Source organism: Phoxinus phoxinus (assembly GCF_949152265.1).
Source record: "Phoxinus phoxinus genome assembly, chromosome: 18".
In the NCBI taxonomy this organism is placed as follows: Eukaryota; Metazoa; Chordata; class Actinopteri; order Cypriniformes; family Leuciscidae; genus Phoxinus; species Phoxinus phoxinus.
The window spans coordinates 6,083,992-6,107,062 of NC_136893.1; the positions used below are offsets into that span (position 1 = coordinate 6,083,992).

Genomic DNA, 23,071 nt, shown 5'->3' on the forward strand with positions numbered 1-23,071 from the left:
GTGACGTTACATTGTACTTACTTAAATAAGTACTGGGAAATATGAATTAACTAACTTACTGTAGAGTTAGGGTTAGGGTTTGGTTTAGTACTTGTAATTATGCATAAGTTACTGTTATTACTATAGTAAGTATGCACCGTTTAACTATGTCACCTTAAAATAAAGTGTTACCAAAAAGATTTATCAAAATTAGGTGACTTTAAGCTTAAAACAAGAAAATGTCTGCCAAAAATAATTATTTTACTTTTAAATTAAGTTTATTTTTCTTACCCGATGGGCAGATATTTTTTAAAGCATAAACGAAACACTTAATTTTTCAGAAAACAAAACTTTATATTTTGAGTAACTAAATGCTACTTGATTTAAACATATTTGTACACTGTAAAAAAATATTTTCATGATCTTTTGTCAAATCAACTTCGATAACTAATGTGTGAAGATAGCATACTATTTTGAGTTTCTGTTTATTAAACCATTCTTCTTCATTGTATTAACTAAAAAATTTAATTACAACGAACTCAAAATTTTAAGGCAACAAGGTAACTTGCTTTTTTAAGTTAATCCAACTTTTTTTTTTTACAGTGTTGAAAACAAGACTAAAAAACTTTTTCTTTTCATTGCAGTGCAATAGGAAACCTAGATCGCTGCAGGGTGGAGTAGCTTCTGACTTGTCTTTGAGAAGGTTGTAGGTTCAATCCCAAAAAGGGATGATAACGAAATATCAAATACTACTTCTAATAATTAAATAACTTAAAAATACAATTGAACATACTGAAAATATTTGTATTTACCTTTCCACTGTCTTGTGGTCCAAACTGACAATTAGAGTCTCTGTACAGTTTCCAAACCTCGATTAAAGTAATCACCAGCAGTCTGCTATCTGTCAAGCCTGTGTGTGTACACATATACCTGTCCTAAAAGAGGGTGGGGCTCAAAACTCATTACCTTAAAACACTGTGGATGAGACATGGCCTGTGAACCTATTAGCACTGATGAACTCAGCATCATGTCCTTTTGTTTCTCGCCAATGAGCTTTTCCACCTAAAAAAGTGACAGGATTATCACACGTCAATGATAAGACATCAAGACAATATCATCCACTCATTCAAAGAAGTTACCCAGAGAGAGTGTCGAGCTGATCTGAGAACAGTCTGTTTTGTAGGTGTGGTTGTCCCCAAACAGGATGTGTGAAGAGGATATAATGCAAAAGTTTATTTGCGCAGTATGACTGTCATCCAGGGCTTGAGTACAGAGTACATGATGCCAAGCTTACCAACATAAGCCTTTATTTATTTAATGATCCCTCACTGGCAGAATACATTAAAGAAACATGACAAACACTTCATTGAAAGAGTTACGGCGTGAATAATGACAGAGGCTACAATTAAAAATATTTTGGTGCAGATTTTTCATAAAATATTACTTGCATGACCAAAAGTTCAAAAGTTTGAGTCAGCATGCTTATTATTAATTTTTTTAAAGAATGTTAATAATATGATGCAAAATATGAAGCAGCACAACTGTTTTCAACATTGATAATAATCAGAAATGTTTCTTGAGCAGCAAATCATCATATTAGAATGATTTCTGAAGGATCATGTGACACTGAAGATTGGAGTAATGATGCAGAAAATTCAGGAATAAATTACGTTTTGAAACACATTAAAATTTAAAACAACTGTTTTAAATTGTAATAAAGTTTCACAATTTTTACTGTATTCACGATCAAATAAATGCAGCATTGGTGAGCATAAGAGACATTTGAAAGGTGGTGTGTGTTGACTTAAAAATAATACTAAAGGGATAGTTCAACCAAACTAGATATTTTGAAGAATATGGGTAACCAAAGAGTTGATGGACACCATTGAATTCCATAGAATGGGAAATAAAAAATACTATGGAAGTCTATGTGGAGCAGAAACCATCAGGTCACTAACATTCTCCAAAATATCTTGTTATGTGTTCAACAGAAAAAAAAGAAACTCATACAGGTTTGGAACAACTTGAGGGTGAGTAAATTATGCCAGAAAACATTAGTCATCTTCCCCCGTTTGCTTGAATGACAGCAGAACTGTGTGATGATCGTGTTTCTCCAGCTTGATGTTTCAAAGAGCATTTTGTGCTTCAAGCAAGAACATTTGACCATTTGAAATATTTCTTCTTTATTTGAAAAATCTCAAAACCTCCTGTATTTTAAAGTTTATAGTAGATCTGAAACCTTAGATTTTCAAAGGGGTCTCAAACTTCTGGACTTCGTTGCAGGTTTATTGATTGGATTATTTTATTGATTGGATTATCTGATCTTTACAGTCTGTTAAACTGCTCAATTTAAGCTCGTCATCAAACATACAGAGATTATTTTTTGATGTACTGATGAACCCTGGATTTGCTCCAGACTGTAAAATAAATTATAAAGTGAAGTACCATCTAAATCCTTAACATTTGTACAATGGATTTCTGTGGACTGTGGCTTATGTTTAATGAAACTGTATATTTTGATTTCTAAGGCAAATATTCAGCAAATGTCGATATGGGATGCATTGCACTTCATTTAATTAATCAGTATCTGGTGGTCAAACGTTTGGAATAATTAAGATGTTTTGAAAGATATCTTTTCTGCTCACAAAGACGAAAAAAAAGTAATATTGTGAAATATTATTACAATCTTAAAGAACTGTTTTTGATTTTAATATATTGTAAAATGTAATTTATTCCTGTGATCAAAGCTGAATTTTCAGCATCATTACTCCAGTCTTCAGTGTCACATGATCCTTCAGAAATCATTCTAATATGATGATTTGATGATCAATAAACATTTATTGTTATTAATGTTGTGCTGCTTCATATTTTTGTGGAAACTGTAATGCACTACCATTTATAAGTTTGGGCTAAGAAAAACAAGGATGGATTAAATTGATTCAAGTGAGAGTAAATATATTTATAATGTTACAAAAGATTTCAAATAAATACTGTTTCTTTTGAACTTTTATTCATCAAAGAACCCAGGAAAAAAATGTGTCACGGTTTCCACAAAAATATTAAGCAGCAAAAACTGTTTTCAACGTTGATGATAATAAATTATATATTGAGCACTTTTTGAGCACATTTCAAAATATACATAACATTTTAATAGCCTATTTCACAATCATGGCTTTAACTGTACTTTTGATCAAATAAATACTGCCCTGGTGAGAATAAGAGACTTTCAAAAACATAAAAAAAATCTAAAATTATTAAGACAAAAATCTTAATTATTCCAAACTTTTGACTTCCAGCAAATAATAATTTGATTATTAACAGACCTAATTTGTAATAATGTAATATTAACAGGAATACCAATTGACATGAAGAAAATACTATTTTTGAAAACAAATATCAAGTTTACAGTATTAATTCAGTAATATGATCCCCCATACTTATATTCTTGGCACACCCTTTTTCTAGAGTGTTTTATCATAAATTAACAATCTACTTGACATTTAAGATATTTTTCTCGACATAATATTAATTCTTTTCATTGCACAAGCATAATTCAGTATATGCTGATTGTCTCCCACGTACGGGCCGAGTCAGGCCGTTTTATTCATTCTCCATTCCCCTGTCTGTAAATGCAACTATTTGATTCACATGTGGTTGTTTGAGCTGAGGAATCCTATCGCTTTGCCAAAGTGCACTGTAAACCATTTAACATCTCATGAAATAAATGTCAAACAAAACACTAATATGTTTTCCTATTCAACAGAAAGCATGACAACGAACAAAGGAGTAGATCCGCAGAGTGAGATTTTGTCATGTAAGCGCCGTTCATGGATACAGAGTCACATTGTAAATGTACACACCGGGGGCGAAAAGCAAATTCCTTTGTGGTCACTGTGAACTTGATCTGCCACCATGAAAGGAATTCTTGCGACACGCACAGAATGCAATGGATTTATCATATTTGTCACCGAATTATACATTGGTGGTCATTGATACTCTAATTATAGCAATTAAAAAGAATCATAAACGAATAGTAATGATAGGTTGGGAAAAAAGGGGGGGGGGATTATTATCTCAATATTTGTCTTTGGGCGTAACACTGTTTACAAAAAGGATGTTCAAGGAGCTTCAAGAAGCACTAGCAACCACTGTGAGTTTGTTCAGTCTGGTTGTGTCATTATGTTAACTAAGTATTCAACAGCTTGACTGTTTTACTTGGTTACCACTCAAACATTGGACACTCGACCACATCCTTATTCTGAAGCTGAAAGTTCACCCAAAAATAAAAAATTCTGTCATCATTTCTTAAAAACACAACAGAAGATATTCTGAGATCCTTTGAAGTTCAGTTTTTCTGCTTAGCAATGCAAAGATTGAATTGTTTCGGGAAATGCATTGGGTAAAAGCATATAGGAAATCCCAAAATACATAAATAAATAGTCATCCATTTTAAAATGACTGAAAAACACAACATGAGCAAAAAAATATAAGCATGTAAGTTACAATGTTGGATTCTTATGAGAATGGTCAAGCTGAATGTGAGTATAAAGGTTTCAGCCACTATATGCCACTTTTGGCCCGGTGGATTTTTAGAAAGTGAACAAGTAGCCTATCAGCCAACAACAACGTTTGATAAAAGTTTTTAGGGGCAAGACTGTTGGTAAGGATGGAAATAACAGCTTTAATTTGAGTTCTCAGTTATGAAACACTGAGGGAACACCATTTTCACACAGTAAAAAAACTCTTTGACAGGTTATTAAACTTTTTTAAATTGTGATAGGCTATTTCATATTTTTATGATGGATTTTGTTGCTGTTTCTTGGATATGACTAAATCTAGAAGGCCAACAAAGGTGGATAAAAGGTACATTAAATAAATAAAAAAAACCTGGGGCATAAAAGTAACTTTTTAAAATTTTACTTTAAAATCAAATCATCATAAAGTATTTTATGTCTGTGTGGAAATCTACTAGGCTATTGTCCTACTGTCTATAAGTTGTAAGTCGAGTTCTGAAAATCTCGTCCACAAAGAAGCAATGGATGATTTAAAGAAAACTCATTGAGTTTTGCATTTCGTTTAAGTCAGTTATTACAGTCAAACATTATCTTTCATGCTCCCTCTGTCAGTGAGCCGTACCGTACCGAGCCGAGCCGTACCATGCAGTGGGAAAGCGCCAGTATTTTTGAAACTGCAACAGAAACACCGAGCACACAATAAATTCATGAATACCCACGTGCTCCATTCCGCCGCCGTCCACGCGCGTGCACGCAGTCCGCTTCCGGTTCAAAGATGGCAGCCACCATGAAGAAAGGAGTGGTATGTGTTCACATAAACTGCTTTCTGTTCAGATTTACGACGTGTTAGTGATGCATACATATCTAAAACAGTACACGAAACAGTTCGTTGTGGGACGCTGAAGAGTATATTTTTTTCATCTGCTAAATGGCTAACGTCACATTATTCATGATTGTCTGGCATTGACGTTGATTCTTAATATTTAAGTTTACGTTCATCGTTCTGCTGTACATTTTCTTTTAGCTCATATGCCATTCTTTAGGTCATATAAAGTCAATATCTGTTTATGACACTGTATGCTAAAGTTACAGCTTTACTATCATCTTTATTTGAAAATATAGATATTCCTAGATAGAAATGCATTGAATCGTACACACACCAAGCTACTGTTTTATGTGACGTGGAATTAATTGCCGACTGCTTTTTACAAAATAGATTTTACATCAAGTGTAATGTCATTAATGTCACGTCATGTGTTTACATTTTGTGCTTTTTACAAGTATATTTTAATATAAAGAGCTAACGGTTTTGTTTATAGTGGAATAAATGTGATTAATAATACACAGTTTTGATTACAAACATGGCTTGAATCATAACAGGCAGCTGAAGATGTCAATGTAACATTTGAAGACCAGCAAAAGATAAACAAGTTTGCCAGAAATACAAATCGGATGTCTGAATTGAAAGATGAAATCGAGGCCAAAAAGGTAAATATACTTTGATTTTGATTAGTGCTGCTAAATTTATTAATCGCATCTAACATAAAAGTTTGTGTGTATATATACTGTATACATACATGTATGAGTGTGTGTGTGTGTATAATATATATATATATATATATATATATATATATATATATACACGCACACATACAGAGACATGCACAGTGCACACACACGTATATAATATATATAAATATAATATACACAAACATTATGCAAACACAAACTTTTATGTTAAGATACAATTAACCAATTTGACGGCATTAATTCTTATACATTTTAGACTGCATTTTTTCAGGTATATGCTTATCTTTTTACCTTTTTTTGTAGAAATCCTTACAGAATTTAGAGGATGCCAGTGAAGACCTCATGATGTGTGAGGACGATGCTATGCTGATCCCGTATCAGATCGGAGACGTGTTCATCAGTCACTCTCAAGAAGAGACGCAGGAAATGCTGGAGGCAGCAAAGGTGACATGACCGTACCATACCAACCCATGAGCCTTTACTCAAGCCGTGTGTGTTCATATGTGTCCCACAGAGCGAGTCAGCCGTACACATTCTGGTCTGTAGACTATAGTATAGTGAATAAAGATCTGGAATGGAAAGGTTATAGGTTCAAATCTCATGAGAGTCGATTCCATGAACTACAAGAATTGTGTCTTTGAATCAGGACTTAACCTCAGGTTCTTGCTGTGGTTACTGCAGGTCTACTGCTCATGAAACTGTTAAGCTTTATTTTCAGTATTTTCATATTATCTAGATGTTTTCCCTAGCATACTTGCATCAAATCGAGTACAAAACAACCTACAAATTGGTGGAGAATCTTCATGTTTTTGGAGAACCGATGATTTCAAAAAAACTGACAAGATACATTTTTCAGAGTTGTTACAGTTGATGTTAGAAGATATTTTATTGCTTTGCAAAACCAATCTTACTTGCGTTTCTTGCTTGCCATCGCCGAGTGTTCAATTTGAATCCTGTTTTTAGCTCAACGTTTCCATACTGATATTGTGGTGTCCACAGGAAGCTCTGCAGGATGAGATCAAAGCTCTGGAGGGTCGTGTGTCATCCATACAGGTGGTCCTTGGAGATTTGAAGATTCAATTGTACGCCAAGTTTGGAAACAACATCAATCTAGAGGCAGAAGAGAGCTGAAACCTCAAGCATGTGGACTTGACCTCACAGACTCTCGGTCTCCAACAGGATATGACATTTCTACTCTACACAACACGTTCTCGCCCTGTTTACTCTGCTGATGTTTGTTGCATTTCACATGTTGTTATGTTGAGTGTATTATCTGAGCTATTGCATGCAGCTGGTTTTGAGGCTGGGTAAGAGGCGCTGATGTAAAAATAATAATAATAAAAAAAGCAAAACATTTACATTTGTTTCTTTCAGTTTCATTTTTCAGTGGATGCTTATTATTGGCAGGATTGAATAGACCTAGCATAGTGGTGAAAGTTTTGAGCTGGTTCTAATCCTTCACGTTTCAGCTCATAAATGCACATAGTGAGACAGACAGACTCTAATTGCGTGATGATCGAGTAAACCGTGACTCCATGGCCCAGAACAAGTGAGTGTGCAGCTGTTGTGATTTCTTCATCTGCTGGAGATGGAGTGATTGTACTGGTCTAATTAAAGCGAGTGTGGCCTGACCCTGGTAATATAATATCACATTCATAAATGGAGTTGGAGTCTTTGCTGGCCGAACCCTGGAGAATCCAGATCTCAATGACCAGTTCCTCTGTCCAGCTCACTCTCATTCTGCATTCAGTGCAATCACACTCGTATTTCACACACAGCCTCTTCTTCCTTCCTTATTACATTCCTTTTTTCTCTATTTCATTCTTTCTCATCTTTCTTTCATGTGCTTCCTTCTTCCTCCCCTTTCTTCATGCATGCCCTTTCTTCCTGTACTGTCTTCCTTTCCTCCTTTCATTCTTTCTTAATTTTCTACCCCTTGATTTTCTTGTTTCTGTATTCCTTCATTTCCTGCTCTCCCTTCATTCCTTCCTCCTTTCTGTATTGCTTCCTTTTTACCTTATTGGCTGCTTTTTTCCCTTCCTTCCTTCATATCTCTTTTTTTTCCCTTCCTTTCCTTTCTTATTTCTTAATCCCCTTCATTCTTCCCTCATTGCGTTCCTTCATTTCTCCTTTCTGCTATATTTCCTTCTTTTTCATCCTTCATTTCCTTCCTTTTCTTGTTTTTCCTCCCTCCTTCATTCTCTTCATTTTCTTTCTTCATTTCCATAATTTTCTTGTTTCCTTTTTCTGCTCTCCCTTCTTTCCTCCTGTCTGCATTGCTTCCTATTTTCCTTAATATAATTTTTTCCTTCCTTCCCTTTCTTCATTCTTGTACTCTCTTCCTTTTCTTTCTTCCTTTTCTTGTTTCCCTCCTTCCTTTTTTCTTTCTTTCTTTCTTTCTTCCTTCATTTCCATTTTCTTGTTTCTTTGTTCAAACATTCCTTTGTTTTCTGCTCTCCCTTCATTCATTTTTACTCATTTGTTGTTGCTTTTCCCCCTTAATTTTCCTTCTTATTTTTTCTTCCCTTCTTCCATCACTGCTTCCTTCATTTTTTTTCCTTCTACCCCTTTCTTCATTCATGTCCTTTCTTTCTTTCTTTCTTTCTTTCTCTCTTGCATACTTTCTCTCTTGCATCATGTCTTTTAAGTGCTTGTTATTTATGTGTTAGTCTCAGTGAACACTGTAGCTGCCAGACACTGAGCTGTTGTGAGTCTCAGTGATTGTAATTTACACCGCATGAGCTTTTCACAGTTAAATCAACCCTGCTTAACTCAAGAGATATTTGTGCAACTAGATTTTTCTTTGCGCTTTTTGTGTATCTTCCTTTTTTATAGATATGAGCTATATTTTGTTTTATACAAATGTGAGTGGTGCTTATCCAATGCTAGTGTTTTGTAGATGGTTGTCATGACATTGCTATGATGTTGCTATGCTTTATAAGTTACCATGCCAGTTGGTTGCTTTTTATTAGTCTGCATGATATTCTGGTTTCATGAAGAACCTTTAACATCCATGGATGCCTTCCACTGCACACAAGGTTCAGATTATTAAAATGTTCTACACACTAAGATTTTTTATTTTTTTTAAATTATTTTTAAGGGTGCAGGCTACCAGGTGAAATTTGTTTGATTGCACAAATCATGTTGGACACATTAAAATCCAAAACTGAATACTTGACTCCTGTCGTAAACCTAAATTTAAAAGTGTGCACTTTGTTTTTTGTATGTTTGGTTCTCTATACTTTATTGATGTTGTTAAAGGGATGAAAATGAAACTTCTGTCAACACATACTTGTCCCAAACCTGTACGAGTTTCTTTCTTCTGTTGAACACAAAAGAAGATATTTTGAAGAATGTCAGTAACCAAACAGCTAATGGACCCCATTGACTTCCATAGTATTTTTCTTTTCCTACTATGGAAGTCAATGGGGTCCATCAACTGTTTGGTTACTGACATTCTTCAAAATATCTTCTTTTGTGTTCAACATACTCGTACAGGTTTGGGAAAACCATAAGGTGACTCGACTGCTTTAGGGATCCACATCTGAATGGCCCCATCAGTTGTGCCATTAAATGGCAAACGTGACTTTTAGAGAATCATTGGGACTTATTTCAAATTCTGCTGCAAGATATGATGATCTATGGTTTGCAATGCACATCCACAATCTTTCCACTAGGAGTCTCTGTTTCTCAAGTAATTTCATTCCAGGCGCATTACTTTAGACACTTCTCCCCGATGTTCACATCAGATGGGGGTTGCATCGAAAGGTCACCACCACCAAATCAAGATTTCTGATTGAATCTCTCATTCTAACAAGCTGCGGAAAACGTGTCTTGTTTATACATTTTGATCACCGCGCAGTGTTATTGCCTACGAAACAGATGGTAAACGCATGGTATGCTGTGCCGCCCATGGGAGGAGAACGTCTCGGTTACGGATGTAACCCTCGTTCCCTGAGTAGGGAACGGAGACGTTACGTCGAAATGACGACGAATGGGGTTCGCTTAGAAGCCTATCCTCTTCGAATATTAATAAAACGAGCCAATGGCAAGCAAATGCCATGGGTCTGCTGAATTTGCATAGCGTAACTCCGCCCCACAGTGTGGGTATATAAGGAAGTGAGCCGGCAACATGCAGATATGTTTCTTCGCTGAAGGAGCCAAGCTGAACTCAGGCTGTTCCAGCGGTACAGCGGAAGTGGCAGGAAGACGTAACGTCTCCGTTCCCTACTCAGGGAACGAGGGTTACATCCGTAACCGAGACGTTCCCTTTCGTAGTCACTTCGAGTTACGTCGAAATGACGACGAATGGGGTTCCCAGTCCAATCACGCCACCTCGGCTGTCTTCCAGTGCCCTGCGTAAGTCTGAGCTCCCTGTCGTGAGACTAGCACGGACGAAGGACTCCTACTTAACACAGGAATACCAAGGTACACTGGGAAGCATATCACAGTGGAAATATGCAATCAGTGCCCGCCCGAAGGGGGGGGACTTAAGAAAACACATATGACCCGGAGGGGGGTGCATACGGATAACACTGGGGTGTCCAGCCCGTAGGGTGGAGTATTTCAACCCCAGGGGTGGCAGACTGGCTTGCCAAGGGAAGACACATGCTCGAAGGAGGCTTACAGTGGAAATACACACGTGGGGGTCGCCCAGCGGGGGAACCATGCACATGGTGGCACCTAGCCAACGCGAAAGCTGCCGGAGGCATAACTCTGGCGTTGACGTCAACAGCGCTGGAGGAACTCAGGGCTTATCAGGCTCACCTGAGGAGAATATCGCACGTATCCAGTCCGTGGAGTGGAATGGCGAGCAAGCGAAGACACCTGAGCGGGTCCTAGCACCGGCTGGTTGAAGCGAGTACTCGGGAGGACACTGGCTCCACTCGGAGATTGTAGAATCTGGCGAATGTGTTGGGTGTCGCCCAGCCTGCAGCTCTGCAGATGTCTGTTAGCGAGGCGCCATGCGCTAGAGCCCAAGAGGAGGCCACACTCCGGGTGGAGTGGGCCGTCACACCAAGGGGGCACGGTCGACCTTGCTGCTGGTAAGCCAAAGCAATGGCGTCCACTATCCAGTGAGACAACCTTTGCTTGGAGAGAGCCCTTCCCTTCAGCTTCCCACCATAACAGACAAAGAGCTGGTCTGAGGTCCTGAAACATTGCGTTCTGTCTACGTAAGCACGGAGGGCGCGTACTGGACAGAGCAATGCCAAGGCTGGGTCTGCCTCCTCCAGGGGCAGCGCTTGCAGGTTCACCACCTGGTCCCGGAAGGGAGTGGTGGGAACCTTGGGCACATATCCAGGCCGGGGTCTCAGGATCACGTGAGAAAAGGCCGGCCCGAATTCCAGGCACGCTTCGTCTACAGAAAATGCGTGCAGGTCCCCTACCCTCTTGATGGAGGCCAGAGCAACCAGGAGCGCTGTCTTAATTGACAGGAACTTAAGCTCCACTGATTGCAGAGGCTCAAAGGGAGCACTCTGCAGGGCAGTTAGTACCACTGAGAGGTCCCAAGAGGGAACGAGAGGAGGGCGAGGAGGCTGTAGTCTCCTCGCTCCTCTCAGGAACCTGATGACCAGGTCGTGCTTTCCCACGGACTTACCATCAACTGCGTCGTGATGTGCGGCGATAGCGGCAACATATACTTTCAGGGTGGAGGGAGACAGCCTTCGCTCCAACCCATCCTGCAGGAAGGAAAGCACGACACTGATCGGGCATGATCTGGGGTCTTCTGAGTGAGAAGAGCACCAAGAGACGAAGAGGTTCCACTTCAACGCGTAGGCATGTCTAGTGGACGACGCTCTAGCGGAAGTGATGGTAGCCACCACCGCTGGTGGTAGGGTACTCAAACCTGCCTCGTCCCGTCCAGGAGCCACACGTGGAGGTTCCAGAGATCGGGACGAGGGTGCCAAAGGGTGCCCCGTCCCTGAGAAAGGAGGTCCTTCCTCAGAGGAATTGGCCAGGGAGGTGCTGTCGCGAGGAGTACAAGTTCGGAGAACCAGGTTCGGGTGGGCCAGTGCGGCGCAACCAATATGACCTGCTCCTCGTCCTCCCTGATCTTGCACAGGGTCTGTGCAAGAAGGCTCACTGGGGGAAACGCATATTTGCGGAGGCCCCGGGGCCAGCTGTGCGCCAGAGCGTCCGTGCCGAGCGTGCCCTCGGTCAGGGAGTAAAACTGGGCGCAGTGGGACGAGTCGTGGGAGGCAAACAGGTCTACCTGTGCGTCCCCGAACTGATCCCAAATCAGCTGGACCGCCTGGGGATGGAGTCTCCATTCTCCAGGAAGAGGCTGAAGCCGTGAGAGCTCGTCGGCTGCACAGTTCAGGTCTCCCGGAATATAAATGGCTCGAAGCGACCTCAGATGCTTCTGACTCCATAAGAGGAGGTGGCGGGCGAGTTGCGACATACGGCGGGAGCGTAGACCACCTTGTCGGTTGATGTACGCTACAGTCGCGGTATTGTCTGATCGGACTAGTACGTGCTGGTTCTTGAGCAGCGCCCGGAAGCGGTGCAGAGCGAGACGTACTGCCAGCAACTCGAGGCAATTGACATGCCATAGGCGGTGGGGTCCTGTCCAGGAGCCCGCGGCAGCATGTCCATTGCACATGGCACCCCAGCCCGTGGAGGAGGCATCCGTTGACACAACAACATGCCTGGAAACTCGTTCTAAGGGCACTCCGGCCCGTAGAAAGCTGAGGTTCGTCCACGGGGAGAAGGTCTGACGGCAGGTCGGAGTAACTGGTACTCGGAGCTTGCCCTGGTGCCATGCCCACCTCGGGACTCGATCGTGAAGCCAGTGCTGAAGCGGTCTCATATGAAGCAATCCGAGCGGCGTTACCGCGGCTGCAGATGCCATATGCCCCAGGAGCCTCTGAAAAAGTTTCAGTGGAACCGCACTCTTGCTCTGGATTTGTCTCAGGCAAGTCAGCAGTGACTGCGCGCGCTCGCTCGTAAGCTGCGCGCACATGGCGACCGAGTCGATTTCCATACCGAGAAAAGAGATCCTCTGCACGGGGCAAAGTTTGCTCTTCTCCCAGTTGACCCGAAGGCCCAGACGGACTAGGTGCCGGAGCACTAGGTCCCTGTGTTCGCAAACCTGGTCCCGAGAGTGAGCTAGGATTAGCCAGTCGTCGAGATAATTCAGGATGCGAACCCCGTGTTGCCGTAGCGGCACAAGGGCTGCCTCGACGACCTTCGTGAAGACGCGAGGAGACAGGGCCAGCCCGAATGGGAGGACCGCGTACTGGTATGCCTGCCCCTCGAAAGCAAACCGTAGAAACGGCCTGTGTCGAGGAAGAATGGAGACATGAAAGTAGGCGTCCTTCAGGTCGATCGCTGCAAACCAATCCTGTGGCTGCACACATTCGAAAATGCGCTTGGCCGTGAGCATCTTGAACGGAAGCCTGTGAAGGGAACGGTTCAAGACGCGCAGATCCAGGATTGGTCGTAACCCACCGGTTTTCTTGGGGACAATGAAGTAGGGGCTGTAGAAGCCGGACCTCATTGCGGCTGGAGGGACAGTCTCGATCGCACCCTTCGCCAGCAGGGTGGCGACCTCCGCTCTCATGACAGGGGCATTGCCACCGACCATAGTGAAGCGGACTCCCCTGAAGCGGGGAGGAGACCGCGCGAACTGAATCGCATAGCCGAGCCTGATGGTCCGCGCGAGCCAGCGGGACAGGTTGGGAAGCTCTAACCAGGCTCCCAAGGACTGTGCCAGCGGGGTCATGCGGACGACAGACGTCCCCGCGGGGGTGCAGCGAAGCGGAATGACCGGCCCGGACGTGGGTGGCATAGCGGCCCGGTGTGGGGGCACGGTCATTAGCCGCGTCCTGCCAGAGGGAGCCAGGGAAGGACCAGCGTTCCACGGGGGCGTGCTCTGGCAGGGGTCTGGCGACAGAAGGGGATGAGAGCGGCGGGGCCCGTGGGCGGCGCGCACTGTCATTCCCTTCTGGGGGCTCAGAGATGGGGATATCAGTTCTTTCTTTAACCACATTAGGGTGCTGCCCACCCGTGGGTGAGCAGCGGGGAGTGGAGAACAAAGGATTCTCCCCCGGCCCTCCACCGGGGGAAGGAGTGGTCCTGCTACCATCTCCTGAGAAGAACTGATGGCCATCTCTGAGCAGCCCGTCTCAGGAGCGCCGCTTGGCCTGGCGTTTAGCGGGGCGCGGGGCTGGAGAGGGCTGGGGCGCCTGCCTGCGGCGTCCTCCACGACGCGGCCCGGGTGAAGGCTGCTGCTGGGGCCGTGCGGGAGGGGCGGGAGCCGCGGGAGGGCGCCCTCGGCGGCGAGCAGGCTGAGGCGTCTGAACCGACGGCTGGGTGGAGGCAGCAGCGGGCCGTCGGGGCAGAATATGACGAATAGCCTCAGTCTGCTTCTGGGCGGTTGAAAACTGTTGGGCAAAATCTTCAACCGCTCCGCCGAAGAGGCCAGCCTGGGATATGGGGGCGTCAAGCAGACGAGTCCGCTCAGCGTCCCTCATATCGGCCAGGTTGAGCCAGAGGTGTCTCTCCTGGACCACACTAGTGGACATCACCTGGCCCAGGGAGCGTGCGGTCACTTTCGTCGCCCGGAGAGCGAGGTCAGTGGCGGCACGCAGCTCATTGAAGAGCCCTGGGTCAGTCCTCCCCTCGTGCATGTCCCTGAGCATCTGGGCCTGGTAGACCTGCAGAGTGGCCATGGCATGCAATGAGGCGGCTGCCTGCCCCGCAGCTCTATAGGTCTTCGCCACCAGGGTCGACGAAAACCTACAGGCCTTGGAGGGGTGCTTAGGATCACCACGGGAAGAAGCACTCTGTGGACACAGTTGCATCGCAACAGAGCGTTCAACCATAGGCACCCCAGTGTACCCGTAAACAGCCGCCTGATCGAGAGGAGGAAAGGCGGAGGAGGTCGCCGAGCGATCACGGGAAGACAAGGGTGTCTTCCAGGACCTCGAGACCTCCTCATGCACATCCGGGAAGAAAGGCATTGGGGTTGGACGCCGACGTGAATCGGCGGCCGCGCCCAAAAACCAATCGTCCAGACGCGAGCGCTCGGGGCAGGGTGGCGGATTGCACTCTAACCCGATGCTCGCGGCTGCCCGGGAAAGCATGGCCGTCAGCTCGGGATCAGGATCGGGCAATGCTGACGCGCCCGGAGGCGGCAGCACAGCCGACCCCTCATCTCCCGAGGACTCCTGCCCACCTTGTGATGCTGTGATCGACATAGCATCGTCATTAGGAGCGCCAGACGGCGCACTCGGTCCGCCGCCGACCGTTGGCCGGGACTGATCGAGCGCATCATCTGGTCGGCTCGCGGGTTGCGGCACTTGAGAGGGGGATGTGGCCCGAGGACGAATCGTCGGTTGTTGTTGCCACACCGTCACCCTCAGGTCACCCTGGCCACCAGCCGAAGTACCAGCTCTATTACTAGAGGGGGTAGATCGGGGGTGTGGATGAGGGGACTCTCACTCTTTCGAGATCACTGAGTCTCGACCGTAGTGTCGCGATGGTCATGTTTCCGCAATGAAAACATGAGTCATCCACAAGCGCTGCTTTGGCGTGCTCTAAGCCCAAACACGCAAAACAGCGATTGTGCCCATCTAAATCAGACAGCCAGTGACCACAACCAGAAGGGCACGGGCGATGCATCTTTAAAAAGACGTGCCACGCGCTTTGCTCTTTTAGAGAGAAGGAGAAATCCCCGCAGATGCTGAAGCGACCAGGGAGAGAACACACACACACTGGCAGATCACTGCTCAGATCGCAGGGAATGTGCACTCGCTGGAACTCGCTGTCACACCAACACCTGGAGGGAAGCTCGTCTCGAAGAGGAATAGAGATGATACTCAGGATGGCTTGTGGAGTGAAGGATAAACTTGGCTCCGAAAGCGAAAACATATCTGCATGTTGCCGGCTCACTTCCTTATATACCCACACTGTGGGGCGGAGTTACGCTATGCAAATTCAGCAGACCCATGGCATTTGCTTGCCATTGGCTCGTTTTATTAATATTCGAAGAGGATAGGCTTCTAAGCGAACCCCATTCGTCGTCATTTCGACGTAACTCGAAGTGACTACGAAAGGGAACCACAAATCTGTCTCCTGACTCTCTCTTTTCCTCTGGGGAGTTCATAGCCATCGCTCAGTATCTCCCTTGACTATAAAAGCACACACAGATGCATCACACTTGCTCCTGTTTCTGTCAGAGGTAATCTAAATTGCAGAAACAAACATCACTAATTTTTAATGTTTTTTTTTTTTTTTTATGCTGCATGCTACTTGTGGATTATTTAGCAGTATGAGGATTCCTGATCTGCAATTGACATGCTGTCCCAGTGTTGCCTTCTACCCAGTAGGAGTCGATTAGGCTATATTGCTCATTTTTAGATATGAAACAGTTTAGAGCTTTATAAATGATTTTTAAATTCACACTCTCAGGTATAATACATATTTTGTGGAAGATATACTGCAGATAGAAATGCAGCAATCCATCTCAAAGGAAAATCTGATAGGTTGCGTAATGAACTTCGTCTTTTAAATATCTAATGCACTCAGCAGGGGTGTTCAGTCCTAGATATCTTTCCACCTGCAGAATTTATGTTTGGAGTTTCCAACTTCAGTTGAATGTCATTTGAAGTCGTATTTCCAAATTTAGACTTCATGCCGAAATATGCCTGATATCTGTAACAAGGGTTCCAGTACTTTGTCTATATCCTCAGCAATTTGGTTGCCATGTGATATTTTTGTTTTTATTTTTATATTTGTTTTATTACTATTTTGAATTAGCTTTTATTTTTCATGTTATTTTTAGTTACATTTTTAATCATTATGTTATAAAAAAAAAAAATATATATATATATATATATTAGGTTAGAGCTGTCAAATGATTAATCACGATTAATCGCATCCAAAATAAAAGTTTTGTGTTTGCATAATATATGTGTGTGTACTGTGCATAATTATTTATATATATGAAAACACACACAATCATGTATATATTTAATAGAAATTGGTTATATTTATATATAACATATTTATATATAATATAAATTATATAAATGTATATACAGTATATAAATGCAATTATTTCTTAAATATATACATGAATGTGTGTGTATTTATTTATACATAATAATTATACACAGTACACACACATATATTATCCAAACACAAACTTTTATTTTGGATGCGATTTATCGCGATTAATCTTTTGACAGCCCTAATATATATAAACGTTGATTAGTTTGGGTCTGTATAACAAGATTTTTATTTTTGTTTTGAAAATGTAAAAAAGCAGAAAGTTTTCCGTTAGTCTTGTGCTTATAGGGTTAGGGGATAGAATATACAGTTTGTACTAGAGATGCACGCATACATTTTTACACCGATGCCGATTATTCAGAATGATATCTGCCCATACCGAATCCGATAGTGTGATTGTCTTAAGGAAAAACAAATCTATACTGGGAACCCTCTTAGAGGTTAAAATAATAAATAGAGGTTAAAAACAGAGCCCAAACTATTACATTCTACTGCTATTTATTTTTATATAGGCTAATTAAACTCAAATATAAAAAATACATGTTTGTATACAAATGGACATAGTTTTCATAAAGACTTCATGACACATTTAAAATATAAATATATAATTAAATAAGTAAATAAGCCCCTCTCTAGTGTTTTTATAGCTAACTAAGGAACTGTGAACTTTGGATAACTTTCCTGAGGTAAATGCAACGTTATTGTTCTCAAGCTGTTTTATTGACATCAGTCCGTGGTCAAAACACTGATTGAGCGACTATATGAGACATGATACATTTCAGAAACTAGTGTAGTGTACTGTATCTTTCAACATACCCTCTGATGTGCATTCATGTTTATTTTATGCTATAACAACTATCGACCGATATTGATAACTATACCACATATTTGCAAGTGTATGTGCCCGATAACCGATACACACTGGTCACAAACCAACTTGAGCACAATGACGACAGCAGATGTTGAGGAATAACAAACTGGTAAGCAGTGCACCGATCACAAATTATCATCAATGAAGTCTTTGATTATGATAACTGGTTTTGTCTTACGGATGATCAGACACACAAGAGGGAGCAGATGAGAAGAGAAGATATGCTTGTGATGAGGGCTGATGAGTGACAGCTGTGCCAGGGAGGATCATGGGAAATGCTGTGACATTATGCACACTGTATATTGCTAAAAATGTCATAATATTAGATGTTTAGCTGTTAATTGGACTTATTTAATATGACTTCTTTTGGACTATATTTCCTTGTCTGGTGTATTTGACGTCACAGCTCAAAGAAGGATCACTAAAGACGGATGTAGATTCCCTGTGTTCAAAGGCAATCTATCTATAGCAATAACTATATATATAAAACTCTTCCTGAAAATCTAATTTAGACCTACATAAAAACCTGAAAAGAACTGTTAATTTCATTTGTAGATTTTTTTTCTGTTGTATTTATTTTAGCTATTGCTTGCAATTTGAATATTTCCATTTTATTACTGACTGTCTTTTACAATATTAAAAATGTATACAAGTTAGGCTAGTTATGTCATAATAACCTTATTTATTAAGGTTACATGGATCAAAAACAATGAAAACAATAATTTTATTTGATTTACTTATTACTTTTTTGTGTTGGGGCCAGTGAAAATTTTGGCAGGGCAAGTAAAAATTTCACCCACTTGATCGACTGGGCAAGTAGAAAAAAATCCTTAGCATCGAGCCCTGTTCGAGTGTGTGAGTTGGCACAGCCACTTGGAAATTCCAGACGGGTGTGTGGCACAGTTGACCTGTGTGAAGATGACTTTTATTTGCATCTAAGTGACAGTGGAGAATCCGCTCGCAAAACAGCAAATCCAACAGCCTTCGTGCAAGACCCTTCACTTGAGATTATAACAGCCGGACATGTACAGGAATGCTGGGGGATTTGTCGCAGATTATAAACCTTGGCCCACTGCTGGATGTGGCATGTTAAAGAGCTCAGGGACGCGCGGCGTGGGCCGTGTAAAGGAACTCATTGAGGATTCGGCGTGAAAGCGGCGCTTCTCGCTCCAGATGGACTTGCAGTGAGGAAGCAATCACAGGCAGGGACTCGGAGATGAATTCATTTGCCAATAATTATATTTCAATCACTGCAGCTCGGGACGCTCTGCTAGGATGCTGAGGGCTTGCTGAATGAAGTCATATTAATGTGTGTTTGAACTTCGCAGGGAACAAACTCTTTGAAACAGTTTCAGAGCCGTGCCTGTCATTATTAGTCTGTCATTGCCTGTGGGAGAGCGAGTGTTGTTTTAAAGGGATAGTTCACACTAGGAAATTAAACTTCTGTCATTATTTACTCATCCTCATGACTTTCCTTCTTCGGTAGAGCAGGAACAGAGGACGAATATCCTGGTCTCTCTTCTTTTTTCCATATAATGAAATTCATATGGGAACTGAGGCTGTCAAGCTCGAAAAATGACACAAAAGCACCATGAAATGGCCATGAATACGGGTTTCGATCAACTTGAGATTGAGTAAAAGATGACAGAATTGTGCATTTTGGGTAAACTGTTTCTTTAAATGTAAAAACAAAAATGTATGTATTCAACATTTTTGTCATACTCTGAAGGCTCGGTCTTTCCTCATCACAGAGGCGACACACTGATCATTGTTTTCGGTTTGGACCGCATCCATTTACAAGCTCCACCAGTCCTCTCTCTCTCTCTCCCTCTCCCTCTCCCTCTCTCTCCCTCTCTCTCCCTCTCCCTCTCTCTCTCTCTCTCTCTATTCCAAGGGCAGATATCCAAAGACTTTCTGATTACAAAATCACTGATCATTTTGCCACTGCCCCGTATTTGATTCATTCTCAGCATAGCATTACCGAGACCAGGCTTCCAGTCCATAATAAACACATCCAGTTAGTCTAGTCACGTCAAAAGTTTTACAACAAGCAACTTTCATGTTCACTTCTCAACAAACACTTCTGTGTGCCTGCATACAAATATGAAATAAACACTGAATACAAATGCACTGAGCATTGTTTAGCAACTTAATAATTGCTGAGGAACGTTTTTAAAAAGAAATTATGATTTAGATAAATATATAAATGCTGTAAAAATGTGTTGTTCATTTTATTGAAGTGTTACCAAAGCTATGTATATAAATTATTAGTTGCATTAGAGTCAAAATATTGATTTGTATCTACATTCACTAAATTGGTCAGCATCTTGAATTTTAACGTGTACTTTAAAGGGTTAGTTCACCCGAAAATAAAAATTGTCATTAATTAATTAATCACCCTCACGTCGTTCCAAACCCGTAAGATATTAGTTCATCTTCAGAACACAAATGAAGATCTTTTTGATCAAATCGGAGAGCTTTCTGTCCCTCCATTGACAGCCTATGCAACTACCACTTTCAAGCCCTATAAAGACATCATTAAAGTAATCCGTGTGACTTCCTCAATTTTATGAAACAACAAAGTGTTTTGTTTGCGAAAACCCCTGACAATTAACCACTTTATTTTCAAAATATTAATCTCCAACATGAGTTCACGCAACAACATCTGCTCTCACGTCAACATGTGTGTCGTGGTGCTCTCGTGAGTGCATTGGATATTTATATATTTTTTAAATAAAGTTATTATTTAAATGGTGACGCGAGTGCTTTGTTTGCGCAAAAAAAAATCACATGGATTACTTAGAACCTGTCTTTATCGTTATTGCTATTGTTATCGCCCTTGGTGTGTTGTGCCTATTTTCATTTCTCCTGAGAAAGTTGATAATAATTTGATGTAACTGAAAAGTCTCCTATGTATAAATCAGTTTAATCTTATTTATATACTATTATAGTAGTTATCATTTTTTAAAATTGGCTTTTGTTTTATATTTTCACTTTTCATTTTAATTTTGAGTATTTTTGTGCATTAATCATTTTATTATTATTCTTTTCATATTTTCTATTTGTATTTAGCTTTATTCTGTCAGTTTTAGTGTTAGTCATTTTATTACTGAAACATTTTATTTCAGCCTCATGTCATTTGAGGAAAATTATGTTTAATAGTTTAAATGTCGGTTGCTTAACCCCCGAGAAATATAAAAGTTATGTGTCCAAGTCGTGCGTCCTGGCACCAGGCTTGGTTAAAGTATCAGTTGGCAATAACAACATCGCTATAAATGAGCAACCTATACCAGCAGAGGCTAACGGGACAGTGTTACCCAGCCAAACCTTCACCCCATGTGCCCAAACCTCAGATACCACATGTGCTTCCATGGGTTTGAAGGGCCGTTTTCCTCTCACCTGCGCTGATTTCATCCTCCTGATGCTGTGGTCCAGCTTCTGTGAGAAAGGAAACAAATGCATTTTGAGAACATCCCCAGTGTGTGATCAATCAAAGTTCCTCTTTGTATCAGTCATCCATTGCTATTAGAAATGAGCTAAACTGATTAGAGTGGAAGCTCAGGGAACTTTTATCATCTGTCTCGCTCTCCGTTCTCTCACATCTGCAGCGCTCTGAGACAAAGCACTATTGGGTGTGAAGGGATAAAACATTAATCTTCTTTTAGTAAGTGTGGTAACTGCTTTATTCCTGTTAGCTGGCCAGCGGCTGGCTTGGCGATTTTTCTGCTCACTTGTGGTCTTATACTGTGGGGAACAACGGGGTTAGAAGTTTCATCTTCACATATTAGTGTATTACAGATGTATGCTGAGTGTGTTTAGCTACTCGATAAAGATTTAGAACATGTTTTCTTTAGTCTAGAAGAGTAGAAATAGTGTACTAGAGAAGAAATAGTCTTAAACCAAAGAAATAACCTTAAAGAAAACCTGAAAACTGATCATTCTGTCATCATTTGTTCACACTCATGCCATTCCAAACACATCCAAACATATCAAAGTTAAAACTCTAAATTGACTGTAAAAAATAATACCGTAATTTAAACAGCTTTACAGCTCAAATAATAGACAAGTTTTAATAGAAGAATAAATGTAAGACCTTTTCTAAAATTTTAAGCTTGACTTTTCTGGGTTTAACCCCTTAAGCGGCGTCCCCCTTTCTTTAATAGACATGAAAATGCATTCCGAACTTAAATGGTTGTAATTCAAGAATGCTTTAGAATATAGATGTAAGATTGGTCTTGTTTTAAAGAAGACATTTTGCAGATTTTTGTCTAAAATGTAATTATAGAAATATAAATTAAGTTAAACAGAAAAAAAGTTATAGAAGTTTGAGTTTATGAAAATGTACAATGTTAAAAATATAATTATTCATATTTTATATAACATATATATTTTCAAAACCTGGTGGACTCTAAAAATGCAAAAAAAATCAAAGCCAAAAATCTGAACATTGTTGATATTACTGCCCATATAAGGGCGTCTCTATTTTCATATGTTGTTTGAGTGATCTGAACCATTATTTTTACAATTTTCATACAATTTATGAAGTAGACATCCTATTCAGAAGTAGTATTGGAAGTTTGGCAGATTTTGAAATGAATTCAACCTCTAAGAAACACAAAAAGATCACGTATGTGCATTATAGCTCGCTGCCACCACAATGGTGAATCTATTATTTTGTTCTTTATATTCAAAACATTTTCAGAGCTTTTTTCTAAAATAATTGAATGGATGCTATCTTTTGAACTCTTGGTGTGAAAACAAACTGAGGTTTCTACCATTCTTTCATGATTTTTCATGTTCATTACTATTTCAAAATAAAGGTCTGAACACATCTTAGGAGTATGAAAATATTCTTGTTGCAAATTGATAAATTACGGCTCCTCTGTACTTTATTTTGAAAATCACCAAATATGTAAACTAGAGATTGTAAGCTTTCAAATGATATATAGTTTGTCAAGATTAGTTTAGGTTTAGTATAGGATATTACAGTTTTAAATATGTAATGGCTGTGGGCCGATGCCAATAATGTCCATTTACTTCCGTTGTAAAGTTGTTGAGACGAATATAATTTTTTTGTGGTAGTCAAAAAGATGCGGTCGACTGAACCTGTTAACTTGCTCTGATGTATTTTACACACAACCAGATTTACATCAAAACGGCA

General features: G+C 41.2%; 2 protein-coding genes across 3 annotated transcripts in view; one reads left to right on the plus strand and one right to left on the minus strand.

Annotated features, from left to right (window-relative positions):
* The window catches only part of LOC306985598 (uncharacterized protein), an 83,603-nt gene that overhangs the window by 13,283 nt on the left and 47,249 nt on the right, over positions 1-23,071 (minus strand). The window contains exons 4-6 of one of the 2 annotated variants that reach the window (XM_079588027.1): positions 21,310-21,348; positions 981-1,041; positions 792-889 (exon numbers count right to left, since the gene is read on the minus strand). The gene's annotated coding sequence lies outside the window, so the exon portion shown is untranslated. Of the gene's footprint in view, positions 1-791; positions 1,042-5,212; positions 5,853-21,309; positions 21,349-23,071 lie in introns of those variants that run through there. The other variant, XM_079588028.1, reaches the window with a different exon arrangement.
* On the plus strand, positions 5,231-9,185 carry pfdn4 (prefoldin subunit 4). The gene is made up of 4 exons (XM_079588029.1): positions 5,231-5,295; positions 5,874-5,981; positions 6,327-6,467; positions 7,023-9,185. The coding sequence occupies exons 1-4, from the start codon at positions 5,269-5,271 to the stop codon at positions 7,152-7,154; spliced, it is 408 nt and encodes a 135-aa protein (XP_079444155.1). The 5' UTR covers positions 5,231-5,268; the 3' UTR covers positions 7,155-9,185.